A 19,321-nucleotide genomic window follows, 5' to 3' on the forward strand; every position below is an offset into this window, starting at 1 on the left:
CAATAGAATCCAAAGTTGGGCGGACCTAAAGGAGATCTTCGTGGGAAACTTACAGGGCACATACAAAGCCCTAGAAACCCATGGGACCTCAAGAACTATCGGTAGAAGGCCAGAGAAACCCTCCATGGGTACATCCGATGCTTCTCCCGACAGTGCAATGAGCTCCCTAACGTCATTGACGCTGATGTTATAGGAGCTTTCCTATCTAGGACCACCTGTGAGTCTCTAGTTCTCAAGCTAGGACATAAGGGCCCGCGAACCACCAAGGAACTCTTGGACATTGCCACCAGCCATGTCTCGAGTGAAGAAGCGGTCAGAGCCATCTTCGATCGCCTCAATGGCAAGGCGAGGCAAGACGAGGATGCCAGTGAAGGCGCCTCCAATCATCCTGCCAAAAAGAAGAACAAGAAACAATGGAGCGAGGGCTTGCTCGTGGCCACCGCTGACCGTAGGGGTGAGCGGAAGCCCACAGAGGGCACTCTGAACCATTTCAAAAAACTACTCGAGGGGCCATGCCCAAACCATGCCTTCCCGGTTAAGCATCTGTACAAGTTCTGCAGCCTCATGCGACGGTTCTTGTCTGGAGGCTCCAACAAAGGGGAGAACGAAAAGGACCCTAACCCCACCGTGGATGATGCCAAAGAGAAAGACGGTGGCTTTCCAACACTGGATGGCTGCCTCATGATCTTTGGAGGATCGGAGGCCTATGACTCCAAGCGCCACCAAAAGGTCGCATGCCACGAGGTCTATACGACCGAACCAGCCTCACCTACCTTCCTACGGTGGTTAGAGTCCGCTATAACCTTCGATCGAACTGACCACCCGGAGAATGTCCCACAGCCGGGGAGATACCCGCTCATGGTCGACCTGATCATTGGCATGAAGTGGCTCACCAAAGTATTGATGGATGGAGGCAACAACCTCAACATCATGTACACCGAGACACTCGATGCTATGGGCATCGACCGAGCACGCATCTGGCCAACCGGAGCGCCTTTTCATGGCATCGTGCCTGGAAAGCAAGCCATGCCGTTTAGGCAGATCGATCTACCCGTTACCTTCAGGGGCCTATCCAACTATAGGACGAAGACCATCACCTTTGAAGTGCTTGGGTTCCATGAAACTTACCACGCCATCCTAGGATGACCATTCTACATGAAGTTCATGGCCGTTCCCAACTACACCTACCTCAAGCTAAAGATACTAGGCCCCGACAGGGTCATCACCGTCAGCACCTCCTTCTAGCACACCTATGAGTGTGAGGTCGAGTGCTGCGATCATGCTATGGCAATCATCGTCTCTGGAGAGCTCGCGGCCCTCAGGCAAGAGGTCACCGAAGAGGCACCCGACCCCAAGTGGTCAACCGGGTCCTTCAAGCCAGCAGAAGGCTCTAAGGAAGTCCTCATAGACCCTAGGGGCACCGATGGCAAAACGGTGCGCATTGGTACTACGCTTTCCTCCAAATAGGAAAGCGCACTCATCGACTTCCTCTATGACAACAAAGACATCTTTGCGTGGAAACCCTCAGATATGCCAAGCATTCTGAGGGAGGTCGCTGAGCACGCCTTGAAGATCTGCCTAGGCTCCAAGCCAGTGAAGCAACGCCAGCATCGCTTTGACAAGGGGAAACGTAGGACCATCGGCGAGGAGATAGCAAAACTTTTGGTGGTCGGATTCATTAAGGAAGTATATCACCTAGAGTGGTTAGCCAATCCCGTCCTTGTATGAAAGAAGTGCGGGGAATGGAGGATGTGTGTTGACTACACGGGTCACAATAAAGCGTGCCCAAAGTATTCATTTCCTTTGCCATGCATAGACCAAATAGTTGACTCTACCTCAAGGTGTGAAACCCTCTGCTTCCTTGATGCATACTCCGGGTACCATCAAATCATGATGAAAGAGTCTGACCAGCTCGTGATAGCTTTCATCACCCCCTTCAAATTGTTCTACTATGTCACAATGTCGTTCGGTCTAAAGAATGCTGGGGCTACATACCAGCGTTGTATGCTCAAGTGTTTCAGGGGCCTCATCGAGCAGACCATTGAGGCCTACGTTGACGACATTGTGGTCAAGTTGAAATGGGCTGATCACCTCACAGCCGATCTTGAGCAGACCTTTGCAAAACTCTAAACAAACGACATCAAACTCAATCTCGAGAAGTGCGTTTTTGGGGTTCTATGGGGCATGCTACTTGGTTTCATCATCTCCGAGCATGGCATCAAGGCCAGCCCAGAGAAGATCTCAACCATCACTAGGATGGGCCTGATTCAGAACATAAAGGGAGTATAGCGAGTTATAGGGTGCCTCGCCGCGCTCAGCCACTTCATCTCACTCCTCGATGAATGAAGTCTTCCCCTTTATCGAGTTCTAAAAAAGGCCGACCACTTTGAATAGACATCCGAGGCCCAAGAGGCACTTGACATGGTCAAGTTGCTTCTGATGAAGGCCCCAATCTAGGTTCCTCCTATCGATAGAGAACTCCTTCTGCTCTACATCGCGGCCACCACACAAGTGGCCAGCGCCGCCCTAGTAGTGGTTCGGGAAGAAGAGGGACACGCCCTCAAAGTATAATGCCCTATGTACTTCATCAGCAAGGTCCTATCCGACTCAAAGACCCGCTACCCCCAAATCTAGAAGCTTTTGTATGCCATCCTCATCACCAAGAGGAAGCTACGCCACTACTTTGAGTCACATCTAGTGACAGTCATGACGTCGTTCCCCCTCGGCGAGGTCGTCTAAAACCAAGATGCCACAGGAAGAACCATGAAGTGGGCACTCGAGCTAATGGGTTAGGGCATTGTTTATGCCTCTCGAATAGCCATCAAGTCCTAGGTCTTAGCTGATTTCATCATGGAATGAACCGAGGTCCAAATGCCACCAGCGGTCGTCGATCAAGAGTATTGGATGATGTACTTCAATGGATCGCTGAGGAAGAAAGGTGCTGGCGCAGGGTAGGTCTTTGTGTTGCCCCTTGGGGTTTGTATGAGGTACATGGTTCATCTCCATTTCCCCTCCTCCAACAATGTGGCCAATTATGAGGCGCTCATCAACGGCCTATGCATTGCCATTGAGTTGGGCATCCGACGTCTCAACATTCGGGGAGACTCCTAGCTGGTTGTCGATCAAGTCATGAAGGAATCAAGCTGCCACGATGCCAAAATGGCTGCATACTACCAAGAAGTCCATTAGCTAGAGGACAAGTTCGATGGCCTCGAACACAATCACATCCTGAGGTGCCTCAACGAGGCGGCCAACGCGCTTGCGAAGGCGGCGTCCGGCAAAGAGCCGGTGCCAATAGGTGTCTTCGCTAGTGACCAACCCAAGCCCTCGATTCGCTATGTGGGGTCCAAATAGGCCTGTGATGGTCCACCTGATATAGGCTCAGGGGCTAACCAGTCGTCGGCTCCATCCGGCCCTGAAGTCATGGAGCCCGAAGAGGATCCAACGATAGAGCCCGAAGAGGATCCAATCATCGACTAGAGGATGCTCTACCTTGACTACCTCCCCCATGACACACTACCGATGGACAAAACAGAGGCTCGATGGCTCGCACACTGCTCCAAGTCCTTCATCCTTGTGGAGGGCAAACTCTACAAGTGGAGTCACACCGAGATCCTACATCGCTGCATCCCTATCGAACAGGGGAAGCGTTTGCTGAGCGATATCCATAGTGGGGTCTACGGTCACCATGCCATGCCCAGAACCCTGGTCGGAAACACATTCTGATAGGGCTTCTACTGGCCTACCATGGTAACCGATGTCAAGAAAATCGTACGCACCTACAAAGGGTGTCAATACTACGCTCGGCAGACTCACCTACCGGCCCAAGTGCTCCAGACGATCCCCATCACCTGGCCGTTCGTAGTCTGGGGACTCGATCTAGTTGGACCACTCAAAAAGGCACTCATGGGCTACACCCACTTGCTTGTCACCATAGACAAGTTTACAAAGTGGATAGAAGCTCGACCGATTTCCACGATCAAATCTGAGCAGGCCGTGCAGTTCTTCCTCGACATCGTCCATCGCTTTGGAGTCCCGAACTCCATCATCATGGACAATGGCACGCAGTTCACTAGTAAGAAGTTCCTCTAATTTTGTGATGAACATCACATCCACGTCGACTAGGCCTGCATTACGCACCCCTAGACAAACGGCCAGGTAGAACGCGCAAACGACATGGTCCTACAGGACCTCAAGCCTAGGATCTTCAACCGGGTGAACAAGTTTGGCGCAAGATGGGTCGCTGAGCTTCCCTTGGTGCTCTAGAGTCCGAGGACAACCCCTAGTCGAGCCACTGGCTACACACCCTTCTTCATGGTCTACGGTTCCAAGGCCATCCTCCCAACCAATCTCGACTATGGAGCGCCAAGGATCAGGGCGTATGATGAATGGGGGGGTGAAGCCATCCCTCAAGGATGACATGGACCAGCTAGACAAAGCGCGCGATGTTGCCCTCCTCCGCTCGGCCAAGTACTAGCAGGCATTGCGACGGTACCACAGCAGACAAGTGCGGGGTTGGGCCTTCAATGTTAGGGACTTGGTTCTCTACCTCGTCCAGAGCAACAAAGACCACCACAAGCTCGCCCCATCTTAGGAGGGACCATAGTCATTGCAGAGGTGCTCCATCCAGGTGCCTACAAGCTCAAGACCATCGACAGCGAAGTCTTCACCAATGCCTGGAACATCGAGCAGCTACGTCGCTTTTACCCTTAATAAATGCACACTTTCTCTTATCAGTTTTGTTATCCAAATCCTCGATTTTTAGTGACATCCGATCCCAGCAATGGCAATGGGTCGGATCTCACTCTGGGGCTGATACGAGAGCTAGGCTTATGGGAACAAGCTCTGAGTATAACTGGCCAGACTGCAGGATACCTACACCCTAGCGGCTATGGTGTCTTTGCTCACTAGCGTAATCAGAATTGACTTGCCCGCACTCCAAGCTTTTATGACCTTAACAAACGAAAGGGGTCGGAATGCACTAACTCTTTATGCAAAAAGGGAGAAGAGCTAAGAGACCATTTGTTTCACTAAAATTCAAGAGCTTATCCATTTGTGACAAGTTTTCTCTGCTTGGCTTATCTGCCTAACTAAATTCTTGCGTAGGATCTCCTGATTCTCTATTTCTATAGAAAAAACTTATCTCGACAGGTAACATGAGTCAATCAGATGGCTTGGTCATGGCCGAGGAACGGTTAGGATGCAAATAGGATCCCACTCATATCTAGTGAAGGCTTCCCGAACTCATCACTCTTACCATCGAGGTAAAACCGATGCCTAGGTCGATCGAGCGGCTCATAACCGCCGTTGAGAGACAAGCACCCTTACTTGCTTACTTTACGTATTATTTTCGATACCGAGCCTCCGATCCCAGCAATGGCAGGGGATCAGACATCACTCGGGGGCTGGCGGGAGTGTCTATTCGCTAGACATTTTCTCTTTGCCCAACCCCTCCTTACACTTAAAAACTGGAGGCATGGTGTGCGGGCACAAAACTTTGAGTAGGCCTGGTCGGACCGCTAGGACCCAACACCCTAGCGGCTATAGCATTTTTGCCCACCAGCGCGATTAGAGTCTTTGTCTCTGCACTCCAAACCTTAACATCCACCTTCTCAGGAAGGGTATGGAGGGGTCTACCTATGGAATCTCCATCAAGGAGAGGCTATCAGGTCACCCAAGTCGATCAAACGGCTTGGGCCACTGCTGAATGATAGATATGGAAGAATGGGAGGCTCGTGTAGGTTACACCGGCCCCATAACAAACGTCGGACCTGAACCCCACACAGACATATCTGATAAGAACTCCCAGAACCCATCACTCATGCCATCGAGGTAACATTATCGACCCCTGCTATTTCTTTATATGATCATTCATTCAATCATTCATACATCCAAGCATTACATATGCGATTGCCACATCACAACGCTTCGCGTCGCGTCACGAAGCGATAGTCGTCTCATTCAATATGAGCGATGACCAACCGAGGTTTAAAGGCTAGCCTACGAAGGGCTCAAGGCTACCTCGTGTCAAACAGAGCCAGGGGAGAAAAACCAAGATGAGCCCCAGTGGCCTTGCCCAATCCCGCTCAGAAGCAGACACTGACATCTTAACCTTCTCATTCAATTCTAACCTTGAGCCAAGCCCATAGAATCTCCATTAAGGAGAGGCCAACAGGTCACCTGAGCCTATCAAATGACTCAGGCATCTGCCAGGAGGCAGGTTAAGAAGTAGTGGAATGCCACATGTGGGCTCTGCCAACCCCATCAGTGGATGACAGACCCGGATTCCACTTGAACATGCCCATTAGCGAGCTGACCGAGCGCGACACTCGAGCCGTCGAGGTAAGTGTCGTTAGCTCAGCCCCTTTAGTTGCAGAAACTGAGGACAGGGTGACGTGTGAAACATGGCTGACCCCTATCAAACCCCATGGGTCTTGTGGGCTCGAGTGGCCTGATCCTAGATCGAGAGACTGAGGTTCGAAGGCCGGCTCACGAAGGGCCCACGGCCACCTCATGTCGAACAAAAGCCAGGGGAGAAAACATAGATGAGCCCTAGCGGCCTTTGCCTATCTCGCCTAGAAGCAGATAAGGTCATCTCAACCTTCTTGTTCGATCCAAACCTCCAGCCGAGCCCATAGAATCCCCATTGAGGGGGAATCTGTTGGAAGGCGGGTTCAGGAGCAACGGAATGCCACACGAGGGACTTGCTGACCTTGTCTCAAGCGACAAAACTAGATTCCATTCAATCATGCCCGTTAACAAGCTCACCGAGGGCGTCACTCGATCCATCAAGGCAAGCAACGTTAACTCAACCCCTCCTGTTGCGGAAACCATGACGGGGTGACAGTCACTGTCGACGAAATATGGTCGGCAGTCTACCTAGGGGTATGCACAAGGTAGTAGATTATCGGCAGACAGATGCGCAAGCTACAAACAAGATGGTGACGCAAGACTGACACGAGGTTTTATCCAGGTTCGGCCGCCATGAAGGCGTAATACCTATGTCCTGCGTCTAATTGTATTGATATATGTCAATGAGAGATGTTTTTGAGATGGGTCCCCTACCCGCCTTATATAGTCTGGGGGGTAGGGTTACAGATCTAGAAACTAATCCTAACCGGTTATAATTGCCATAGGTGGCCGGATAAGGATTTCTATTCTAACCGACTAGGATCTTGCTTGATCTCCATGTCTGTCTTGATTTCTTGCGCGGGACTCTGAGCAGATCGATCGGGCCGCACATCGTCTTCTAGTGGACCGGACCCCATGGTCTGGGCCGGTCCAAGCCTAGCTGTAAGGGTATAGGGGTTAGTACCCCCACAGCTAGTCCCCGAGCACCATGTATTATGTTGCGACACGCCGTTTGATCTTCTTTGACTAATGCAATCTGTCTTCATGTCATCTCCAACTGGTTAAAACATCGACCAAGCAAATGTGCCAGTATTCTGGTCAGCACAGAGAGCAGTAGACCACGATTATAGCCAAAGATTTCGGTTGTCCGAAGAATGCATGGTGCTCTAAAGAAAAAAGAAAAAGATTTCTTTCCTGATCAAGTATGCCCACTTGTATTTCTGAAAAGAAATGTAAGTGACCCTTGTACAGTAGTAGTTATGGCCAATAGTCAGAGCGTAGGGGTCGATAAAATAAACACATTCACCGCAAGGTGAAGTGTGCCCACTTAGTCCCCGAGCCTGGTAGTAGGTGACGTAGGCATGTGGTGCCAGGGTCTAAAAAGAATTCCCAATTAAGTTGAGAATCCAATCGTCGTACAGGCGATACAAGATGCATCGGCCGGTGCATCGTACCGATGTAGTCCCCGAGCTTGCTGGAAGGCGAGGAGCAGCCTTGTAGCAAGGTCTAAGTGAGAAAAAATAAATGCCTCTCAACTGTATGTGAGTACAAATCACATGTAGCCGAGGAGAGCGGTCTCCGAGCAATGGTCGGAGAGTGGTCGGTGTAGTCCTCGAGTGCAGCATAGGAAAAACGACGAATCCCCAAGAATAACCGTAGTCAGTTTAGTCCCTGTGCATGAGGGCGATCGAGACAGTCCCGAGCACGAGAGTGGTCGGAACAGTCCCCGAGCACGATGGTGGTCCGGACAGTCCCCGAGCACAATGGTGGTCTAAATAGTCCCCAAGCACAATGCTGGTCTGGACAGTCCCCGAGCACGATGGTGGTCTGGATACTCCCCGAGCACGATGGTGATCGGGATAATCCCCAAGCACAAAAAGTATGGCAAAAAACCATATGCCATTTGTACTATTGTTTCATGTATTTATTTATTTATTTGCTCCGACAAGTCCGGTCTGACACGTCTGGTCAAAAAAGTAGACGGGTATAGCACGTCATACTGCCTTTTTGTCTTGTCAAGCAAATAGTTGTGTGGCACCTGTCAGTAGGTGCGTCAGCGTGGGCCCTCCCACACTGGCAACGAAGAGGCGCATATATTGGCGTAGATCTCGAGGCTGTGAAAACAACCATCTGCGGTGCGTGCGCACGTCTCCCAAGAATCTCAGGCAGACAAAACGGCATAACTCTTGGGTTAAATACAGTATAGGATAGGTAAGTTATTATTTACTGAACCCCATTGCCATTCGCAACCGCAGCTTTCTTCTTCCTCTCGCCAACCCTAATACATCTGAAATCGCCACCAATCAATCCACCGCCATTTCCCCATTCACCAGCAAGGCCAAAGTCATGGCGAAAAGTGATGCGCAGAAGAAAGCAGGGGTCATGGTGAAGGAATGGTGGAAATCGAAAAGCAATGAGCAGACCATTGAAGACCTCATCACCAAGGGGGTACTTCACAACAAGGAGCTCGCAGGATGGCGTGCGTCAGAGGGCGAGGGGTATCCCGATCCACAACCAGGTGAGATCGTGGTGTTCGAAGATTTCTTTAAATGGGGATTTGGGGCTCCAGTACATCCGTTTCTTCAGGGGCTCTGTCTTTACTATGAGATTGGGAATTGCAATCTGCATCCCAACTCGATCCTCCATGTCGCCACTTTTATACATCTCTGCGAAGCATATGGCGGCTTCTAGCCCCACTTCGATTTTTTCCGCCATCTTTTCTGTCTATGGAAGAAAGGAAGCGGTGGTTCGAAGATAGCCGATGGTGTGTACCTCAACCTCTGTGATGGCATGAAAGCCCAGTACCTGCACTACCCATGGAACAAGTCGCTCGACGATTGGTACAAGAAATGGTTCTACATTCGTGAAGAGCCGAACACGATCACGCTATGTGACGTGGGCTACATTCTGGAGAAGAAGACAAGCTAGTCGGAGAAGCCCGAGCACCTGGAACAGATTCTAGAAATATTTGGAGTGATCTCATGAAAAAAACTAGATGGTCCGAGCGTGGTCGGGAGCTTCATCAACCGACGGATCCAGCCCTGCCAGAGGAGGGTACATCTGGGCTATGAGTATCAAGGGAGCGCGGACCCGACAAGGACGAGGCAGGAGGCGCTTGACAAAATCGAAGTCAAAGCCAGAATGGGCGAGCTATTTAACTTAGCTGATCCAAATTATGCCAGATTGAGCAACATCGAGCATGCTTTCAAGCTTGCCCGACCTCCCCCAAAGGTAACTCGTCTTGCCTTGTACCCATAGTCTTATATTGTGGTAGGATAAGTGGAAACTTAGTGTGTTCACTCCCTTTTGTTACCCAGGTTAATGGTCGAGATAGAGCGACAGTGTTTGTGTCGCCACCCCCTAGAATAGAGTGGCCACAAGGAGCTGATCCCACCACCTAGACCAGCGTCGTGATCGAAGATGAGGACGTCGACTGGGCGATGCTCGGAGTTGGAGAGGAGGCAGTGGCCAAAGCCATTGGTAAGTAGCCAGCTACCCCCAAATAGTCGAAGAAGAGATCAGTAACCACCCTGCTCACCGGGGGTGCGCTAAATATCAATGAGCCCGAGGGGGCCTGGAGGAGAACCCGGCCAGCAAGCGTCGGTAGGCAATTTTTGCTTGGTCGGACGATGACATAGAGGAGGGAGAGGATGCAGACACCTTTCGACTTGTCCCTCGAAAAAGGAGGAAACAACTAGAGTCAATGGAGCAAGGTGTCTCCTCCGCACCTATGGGAACAACATCACCGACGGCAGTGAAGGATGCAGCTGGGTCGACCTCGGGAGTACATGGGCAAGGAACGCGACCGGCGATGGGAGCGACAACTCGACCGAGCATGCCACCAACCACTGCAGCGCAAAGGACAAGCGGCGGAGGGGTCGAGCACCAAGGCCCAGCGACAGTGCTGGATGTAGAGGGAGACCAGGAGTCACCCGCACAGCACGTGGAGCAAGTACGGCTGAAGAGACGCGCCTTCTCCACATTATTCCGCGCTTCCAACATGTAAGTATTTGTAACCATTTTATCATACCGACTACTGACAAGTGTTGTTGCATTGTTGGTAGTAACAGCTATAGTGCAGGCTTAGAAGCTAAAGTGATCCGTCTCCGAGAGGAGAATAGTCGTGCGGTCGTGGAGTGTGATCGCCTGAACAAGAACAATAGAAAACTGGCGCAAGACTAGTCACAGCTCTGGGACCACACGACCAAGATGACAGAGGAGCTAAAGGTAAGTTGTCCAAACCCCTTTGCTCATTTTTGTTGCATGCCGTAGTTTGGCGTGGTCTGAAGTTTTAATAGCGTGTGCGGTTTGCTGTTATAAAAGTCAATGCAAAGAAGCATCTGGAGGCCATGATAAAAGACCATGACGGCTAGAAGGCGCAATGCCAAGAGATCATCAAGGACCATGACACCTAGAAAAGCCGGTGCCAGGAGGTGGCAAAGGGCATTTTGCCGGTCCTTAACCTCATCGATCCGGCACTAGTAGAAGATGCACCAAGGATGCCACAGCTGGGATTGATCGAGAGATGCCAAAAGGCATGGGGATGGTTCTAGGAGTTCGTGAAGGAGGCAGGAGAGTACATAGGTGCACATGTGCTGAGCATGGTATGTGCTCACTCCCCCCTGATCGATCTCAAGCGCCTGGAGGTTGGATACCCGAAGGAGGTAGATTCAGACAAGGCCGAGGAGCTACGGATGACCCAGCTGGACTTGTCGGCGAAAATAATTGGTGACATTAACCTTTGTGGAGGTGTGACACCACCCGTACAAGGAACGTCATCAACAAGTCAGCTTGGAGCACCTTTATTTTCAAGCCAACCGGCGAAGCCTGCGGTCTCGACCAGCCAGGCGTTGGCAGGGCCATCTTCTTCAGCTCGATCAATGCCAGAGTCCTCGAGACCCGAGCACGATGTCAGGCCCAGCAAGCAGTAGGTGCTGCGTGCCTCGACCAGCCATTAGTGTAGGCTACAGCTGTAGAAGAAGATGTAGTTGTGTTATTGTAAACTTGGACCTTTTTAGGCAAGCTTGTAATAACATAACTGTATATCAACATGAGCTTGTTTGTTTTGTAGAAAACGTGTTTAAGCTCGGATATCGTGCTGATGTAACTAAGTTAGAACGTGTTGGCATTCTGTTTAGTTGTACCAGTTTAGTCGACACATCATCCTGAAAGGTTTGTATGGCCCTGGTTTGTCTTACGGTCGGAGTGTGAGGTGCGTAGCTTGTGCACACGTAGAAACACATAAGTCAAACCAGAGAGCACCTGCTGATCACCCATAGCGTAGAGAGTGGATCCCATGCATGCGGTGGGAGGAACCAGAGACAGGGCCTGCTCCGAAAACCTGAGAAGGAATGGTGGTCGGTTTTAACCCGTAGAGTTGGAATAACAATAGACTTCGAAATGACACATTAGAGTGGTCGGAGAAATCATAATAGCTTTATTGAAATAAATCAATAGTACAAGAGGGGTACATATCTTAGTAGCTAAGCATAGAAACGCCGAAGCTTATCGATGTGCCAGGAATTGGGTACGTCTGTGCCATCTAGGCGAACTAACCTATAAGATGTAGGGCGTGTAACCTCCTTGATCATGAAGGGTCCTTCCCATGGGGTTGCGAGTTTGTGGACACTAGCCTGATTCGTCTTCCACTTCAGGACCAGGTCCCCGACCACGAAGAACCGCTCCTTGATGTTCTTATTGTAGTACCTGCGCAACACAACAAGGTATTTGGCTATACATACACAAGAATCGAGCTACTTCTCTTCTGCACTATTCACTTCTAGCTCCCATACTTCATTGGCCTTGTCTTCGTCGAAGTTCTCTACCCGTGCTGATCTGAAGGCTATATCTGCTGGGAGCACTGCCTCAGCGCCATAAACCATAAAGTATGGTGATACCCCTGTATTGTGACTAGGCTGTGTTCTGAGACCCAGACCACGGCTGGTAACTCTTTGAGCCATCTTTCAGGAGCTTTGTCATTCTCTCTGTACATCCTCTTCTTAAGTGCATCCAGGATTGTACCGTTTGCCCGCTCGACCTGTCCATTAGCTCTATGGTGTGCCACTAAGACGTATTTTGCTACTATGCTCCTTTCATCGTAGAAGTCCCAAAAAGCGTTCCCAGTGAACTGAGTACCCAGATCAGTGATGATGCTATTAGGTATGCCGAAGCGGTGGATGACCTGGTCGAGGAATGCGACAACCTTTTCTAAAGATGTCGTGACCAGGGGCATGTACTCTATCCACTTGGAGAATTTGTCGATCAGCACAAAGACACATGTAAATTTCCTAGCGACCGGTTTGAAAGGGCCGATCATATCCAGTCCCCAGCATGCGAAGGGCCAAGAGGCCGGTATAGTCTAAATCTCATGTGCTGGTATGTGGATTCTCTTGGCGAAGAACTGACAACCTTCACAATAGCGGACTAGCTTCTCTGCATCGGCTACGGCTGACGGCCAATAAAACCCTGCTCGGAAAGCCTTGCCAACTAGCGTTCTCGAGACCACGTGGTTGCCATAGGAGCCAGCGTGGATTTTGTCTAGGAGACGTTCACCATCCTCCTAGGTTATACACTTCATCAAGATTTCCTCCTTCGCGTTCTTGCACCACAATTTGCCATCGTCTAGCAGATACTGCTTACTGCGACGCATCAGGCATTTGTTTTCTGTCCGATCGGTGTAACCGCTACCATCTATCAGGTACTTGATGAAAGGTACTCTCTAGTCAGGATCCTTAGTGGTCGGAGGTGGTTTGGTGGTGTTTGACGCCGGAACCATAGCCACCAATGGCTGGTCTGGAGGCTTGTCAATCACGGGATCTTCTTCTTTGATGGAGGGCGTGAGCAGATCTTGAACAAATACACCATGTGGGACTTTGGCTTGGGATGATCCTAACTTTGACAGCGCATCTGCTGCTTGATTTTTGTCCTGGACCACATGTGTGTACTCGATGCCATAGAACTTACCTTCTAGCTTTCTGATCGCTTTGCAGTATGCATCCATCTTTTCGCTGGTCATATCCCAGTCCTTGTTGATTTGGTTGATGACTAGTGCTAAGTCTCTATAGACATAGAGACATTTGACACCAAGCTCGGCCACGATGCGCAGACCATGTAGGCATGCTTCGTACTCGGCGGCATTATTAGACGCCGAGAAATAAATCCTGAGGACATATCGGAGCTGCTCCTTGGATGGGGATACAAAAAGGACTCCTGCTCCTGCACCGTTGATGTTGAGAGAGCTGTCAAAGTACATCTTCCAATACTCCATGGGCCCCTGAGAGGCAGGTGTGCTTAAGTCTGTCCACTCGACGATAAAATCAACAAGTGCCTAAGACTTGATTGTAGTACGGCTTGCAAATTCCAAGGAGAAAGAGTATAGCTCCATTGCCCATTTGACGATGCATCCGTTCGCATCCTTGTTGTGAATGATGTCTCCCAGAGGGTACTCGGTCATGACCACCACACGATATCCGTTGAAGTAGTGTTTCAACTTTCGGAATGTAATCAGTATGGCGTAGATCAGTTTCTAAATCTATGGGTACCTGGTCTTGGATTCATTGAGCACCTCACTGATGAAATAGATTGGTCGCTGTACCTTGTAGACATGGCCGGGCTCGTCGTGCTCGACCACCATGGCAGTGGAGACCACTCGATTAGTTGCTGCAATGTAAAACAAGAGGGTTTCGTCTTCTCTGGGAGCAGTGAGGACCGGAGGTGATGTAAGGAATTGTTTTAGCTGTGTAAAGGCAGCGTCTACTTCCTCCGACCACTCAAACTTCTCAGATGCTTTGAGTAGCTTGAAAAATGGTAGTCCTTTTTCGCCTAATCTTGATATAAAATGACTAAGGGTAGCCATGCATCCGGTAAGCTTCTGAACATCCTTCACCTTTTTGGGCAGCTTCATGTCCAAGATAGCTTTTACCTTCTTTGGGTTAGGGCGTATGCCATTGTGACTGATGACATTGCCGAGCAGTATACCAGATGGAACACCAAAGATGCACTTCTTTGGGTTAATTTCCATTGGAATGTGTTAAGGGCTGCAAAGGTACGCTCTAGGTTGTCAACAAGGGTGTATGCTTCCTTGGTTTTAACGACTACATCATCAACATAAGCTTCGACAAGGTCGTCTTTTATCTCGTCTTTGAGGCAGGCCTATATGGCGCGTTGGTAGGTAGCCCCAGCATTCTTGAGCCCGAACAACATGGTCGTGTAGCAGTAGGCGCCGAAGGGCGTGATGAAGGATGTCTTGATCTGGTCATCCTTTTTGAGAGCGATCTGGTGATAACCAGAGTAGCAATCGAGAAAGGAAAGCAGCTCGCAGCCGGCGGTTGAATCTACAACCTCGTCTATGCGAGGTAAGTCGAAGGGGTCTTTAGGGCAGTGTTTGTTGAGATTAGTGTAATCAACGCACATTCTCCATTCATTATTCTTTTTGTGTACAAGAACCGGGTTGGCTAACCACTCTGGATGATATACTTCTTTGATAAATCTGGCTGCTAAAAGCCATGTAACTTCTACCCTAATAGCCTCCTTTTTGTCGCGAGCGAACTGTCGTAGCTTCTGTTTGATGGGTTTGGCCTTGCCATCGACATTTAAGGAGTGCTCAATGAAGTTCCGAGGTACACCGGGCATGTCAGCGGGTTTCCATGCGAACACACTCACATTGCTTCTCAAGAACCTGACGAGCGCATCTTCCTATTTAGGATCCAGGTTGGCCCCGATAAGGGCTGTTTTGCTGGGATCGCCATTGACTAGCTGGATCGCTTTGTGCTCTTTGGACTTGATGTTCATGCGTGGGGCCTCGAGCTCTGGAATCTCCATGTGATCAGCTAGAGTCTTCTTGGCATCGAGCGTGGTCTCGGCCATGCAAATAGAGAGGTCGTGAGCCTCTACTATTTTGAAGCTGTCCTCCTCGTAGGTGTAAGCTGCGTATACGTTGCCCCTGAGAGTTAGAACCCCCTTCTCAGTAGGCATCTTGAGCACCAAATACCTATAGTGAGGTATGGCCATGAACTTGGTGAGCACTGGTCGGCCAAGGATAGCATGGTAGGTGCCTTCAAAGTCGGCGACCACGAAGTTAACGTAGTCGATGCGAAAGTGGTCTGGGGTACCAAATTGCACAGGTAGCGTGATCTACCCGAGAGGTGTGGAGCTCTGTTCAGGGAGAACGCCCCAGAATTATGCCTCGTATGGCTTGAGATCAGCCTGGGTTATCTTCAGGGCTGGCAAACTGTTCTTGAACAGTATATCGATGGAACTGCCGCCGTCAATCAGCACTCTATCGAACTGAACCTTGTTGATACAAGGATCGAGAACCAGAGGAAAATGCCCTAGCTCAGGTATTGCAGCTCATTGGTCCTTTCTGCTAAAGGAGATCTCGCGGTGAGACCAAGGAGGGAGCCATGGGTCGGCGATGAGGTTGTCGGTATTGGCCACGTTCAAGCAAGCGCGGGCGAGCATCTTGCATTCTCGTTTGGTCTCAATGGACACTCTACCCCTAATGATGGTGTGGACACGGTCGGTTCGCTTGACGTACTTGTGACGTCTGCCACCTTTTTTAATGGCATTGACCTCACCGTCATCTTGCCAAGCATGCTTGCCCCTGTAATCGTCACGGCGATTACGCCGCTGATTACGTTGGTCACGGTGGTCGCGGGAATCGTTGCGCTGGTTGCGGTGATCAAAATTGTCGTTCTGACCACGGTTGCCATGGTAGTCATCGCGGTGTGGGGGTGGTCGGAGTGCAGAACCCTTACTGCTTCTTCGATGATTATCTTTTTAGCATCATCGGCATCCACAAATTTTTTAGCAGTGGCTAGGAGCGCTGTGACCGATTCAGGTCTTTTGCGGAGGAGCTTGTCCGTTAGGGCATCATGGAAGCGGAGACTAGTGATGAAAGCTTCGATTGCCTCATTGTCGGAAATTGACAGGACCTTGATGCGCATCTCCGAGAAGCGTCAGACGTACTCGCGCAGTGGCTCATCTTCGCGATCTCGAATTTGCTGCATATCATATTTGTTGCTGGGTTGTTCGCAAGTAGCAATGAAGTTGTCGATGAATGCTTGCTTGAGCTCTTGCCAAGAATCAAAGTAGTTTGCCGGCAAGCTAACTAGCCATTGGTGGCCTGCATGGCTGACGGCGACTAGGAAGTAATTAGACATGACGTGCTCGTCAGCCATGGCTGATCTGCATGCGGTTTCGTAGAGCATGACCCATAACTTGGGGTTTTCCTTGCCGTCGTACTTCTGGAGTTTTTTGAGCTTGAAGTTTTTGGGCCATATGACTTGATGAAGATGAGGGGTAAACTGCTTCAAACCCGGAGGGCCGTGGGTGGTGTCATATTCCATACGGCGATAGCTTTCGTGGGATGCACGATCGTTGGCTCTTTGGTTAATGCGATCGCGCAGATCGCATTCTCTAAGGTAATGGCGGAGATCGTTATTACCATCACAGCGATCTCGATTGCCCCCCTGGTTCACCCTACGGCCGCGGTTATCACGGCGATTGTCGTGGTTGTCTCAGCGATTGTCGTCTCGGTAGTCGTGGTGGTTGTCGTCTCGGTAGTCACGGCAGTTGTCGTCCTGACCACCATCATGACCACCGTTTCTGCCTTGATGGTTGTCTTATGGGTCGTTGTTGCGTGAGCCACGTTGGTTGGGTGGCTGTGAGCGACTTGAGTACTGGCGGCTGCGGCTTGATTCGACTGAGATGGACGGAGCCCGGGCTTGGTTTGCAATCTCTGTGGTCTGGGCCATAGTAGCCATCAAGTAAGCTTGTACATCATCATGAACTGCCTAGATTTTAGGGGTATTGGGTAGTCGTTGCATTGTTGCCATAGCAACAGCTACATTGGCGCTTGGGGTCCTGAAGACCTGCTTGTCCCCTACCATATCAAAGGCATTGTTAAGATCACGTGGCTAGACCCTTATGCGTCGTGCCTCCTCTTCTGCCTTGGCTTTGGCTTATCGGCGATTAAACTGGTCAATATTGCGTGCTTCGCGTGCTAGCCTTTCTTGTTCTATTTTGCCAACTGCCAATGGCTCATCATTACTGACGACATTGATCAAGTCTCCTCGCCTTGGTGGGAAAGATGGGAATCGTGGGAAACCCGGGGAGTGGTCTGGGATATCCAGATCATACTCAACTTCTTCATTGTCACAACACTGGAGCTCAGTGTGGACGGAGCCAATAGATGTGATGCTAGATGGGGAGCTTGAACCGTCCTCTTGAACTATGTGGACCGAACCTTCTTGATATTCCTCGATCCGAACCATGTTGATGAAGTTGCGTAGGCTGTAGGGCTGAGCCTAGTAATTCTCCATCAAGGCTTCGCACTCGGAGAGCCAAAGACCCATTGTAGGGGCTGATCGACAACGAATGGAGCGCCCTTCAGGAGTAGACATGACCACAAGATCCGTACCAAGTTGTGCAGGACGACTGGCCCGAGCTAGTCAGGAAGATCTGTTGTGGGTAGTGGTTACCTGCTCGGTAGGTTGATTTTGAATCGAATCTACCTGAGCTAGGGTTTCAGCAAGCTTGGTGCCAACTCGATCGATGGAGTCAAGCAGGTCGGTGTTGTCGATCTACCTCCCTTTGTAGTGAGGAAGCGAACGACGAGTTGTCGGCATGGCCGAAGACGATGCTGGTGTAGCCAGAGCTAGATCCAATGTGGTCGGAGCCGTAGCCGATGCCGGTGAAGCAGTGGTCGACATAGATTGGATCCGTGCCTCCTCCGTGGTCATGGCGATGAAGTTGTCGGAGCCAATGGTCCAGGTGATCTGGCCGATGGTGAACGTGAGGCCGTTCAGCATAGCCATAGATTCAGGGATGATGACCATCTTGTTCTTCTGGGGAGCAGTACGCACACCCCCTACCTGGTGCGCCACTGTCGATGAAATATGGTCGGTAGTCTACCTAGGGGTATGCCCAAGGTAGTAGATTATCGGCAGACAGATGCGCAAGCTACAAACAAGATGGTGATGCAAGACTGACACAAGGTTTTATCCAGGTTCGGCTGCCGTGAAGGCGTAATACCTACGTCCTGCGTCTGATTGTATTATTGTATGTCAATGAGAGATGTTTTTGAGAGGGGTCCCCTGCCCGCCTTATATAGTCTGGGGGGCAGGGTTACAGATCTAGAAACTAATCCTAACCGGTTACAATTGCCATAGGTGGCCGGATAAGGATTCCTATTCTAACCGACCAGGATCTTGCTTGATCTCTAAGTCTGTCTTGATTTCTTGCGTGGGACTCCAAGCAGATCGGCTTGGCCATGCGTCGTCTTCTAGTGGACCGGACCCCCTGGTCTGGGCCGGCCCAAGCCTAGCCGTAAGGGTATAGGGGTTAATACCCCCACAGTCACAAAAATGAGTCGACCCTTGACCGAATCCCCACCACACGCGGGGGCTCGGGGAAGGTTGGATTTGCAAGGAGACCGAACGCATGGTCGCAGAATGATAGCTAAGATCCTAGGGAGGGGTATGTGCGAATACAAGAGATGCTTTCTCCTAAGTTTCACTATCCTCTCCTCGATTTTCAGTGACATCCGACCCTAGCAATGGCAAAGGGTCAGATCTCACTCAAGGGCTGATAAAGGTATAAGTACACCATTTCTAAAATAGTCGCCGCAGCAGACCTCTTCCTCACAATAAGCCTAGTGGCAAGGTTTGTGGAAACGAATAAATTGATCTTGTCTGGTTGGACTGCAAAAAGCCTATGCCTCGGTGGCTACGGTGTCTTTGCTCGCCAGCAAGATTAAAGTTCCGTCCTTACACCTCAGGCCCTATGGTCTTAATGAACAGAAGGGTCAGAATACGTGAGCCCCTTTTTTGCATACAAAAAGGGAAGAAAACAAGTTCAATCAAACAAAACGAAGTTACAAATTTATTTTTAAGGGTCGGCACTTGTCCATAGATTACAATAATGCTCATCCAACCTATTTGACTAACTATCCCCTCTAGGGGAGAACTAT

The 19,321-nt window shown here is 50.3% G+C and overlaps 1 protein-coding gene across 1 annotated transcript; it reads right to left on the bottom strand.

The window, feature by feature from the left end:
* Nucleotides 1-12,193: 12,193 nt before the first annotated feature.
* On the bottom strand, nucleotides 12,194-12,583 carry LOC136479316 (uncharacterized). The gene has a single exon (XM_066477222.1). The coding sequence runs from the start codon at nucleotides 12,581-12,583 to the stop codon at nucleotides 12,194-12,196; it is 390 nt and encodes a 129-aa protein (XP_066333319.1).
* Between the last annotated feature and the right edge of the window lie 6,738 nt (nucleotides 12,584-19,321).

The sequence above is a fragment of the Miscanthus floridulus genome, chromosome 9, assembly GCF_019320115.1.
Source record: "Miscanthus floridulus cultivar M001 chromosome 9, ASM1932011v1, whole genome shotgun sequence".
In the NCBI taxonomy this organism is placed as follows: Eukaryota; Viridiplantae; Streptophyta; class Magnoliopsida; order Poales; family Poaceae; genus Miscanthus; species Miscanthus floridulus.

Excerpts from the sequence above, each read along its gene's own strand:
- LOC136479316 (XM_066477222.1), bottom strand. The coding sequence starts at position 12,583 with ATGCCCCTGGTCACGACATCTTTAGAAAAGGTTGTCGCATTCCTCGAC.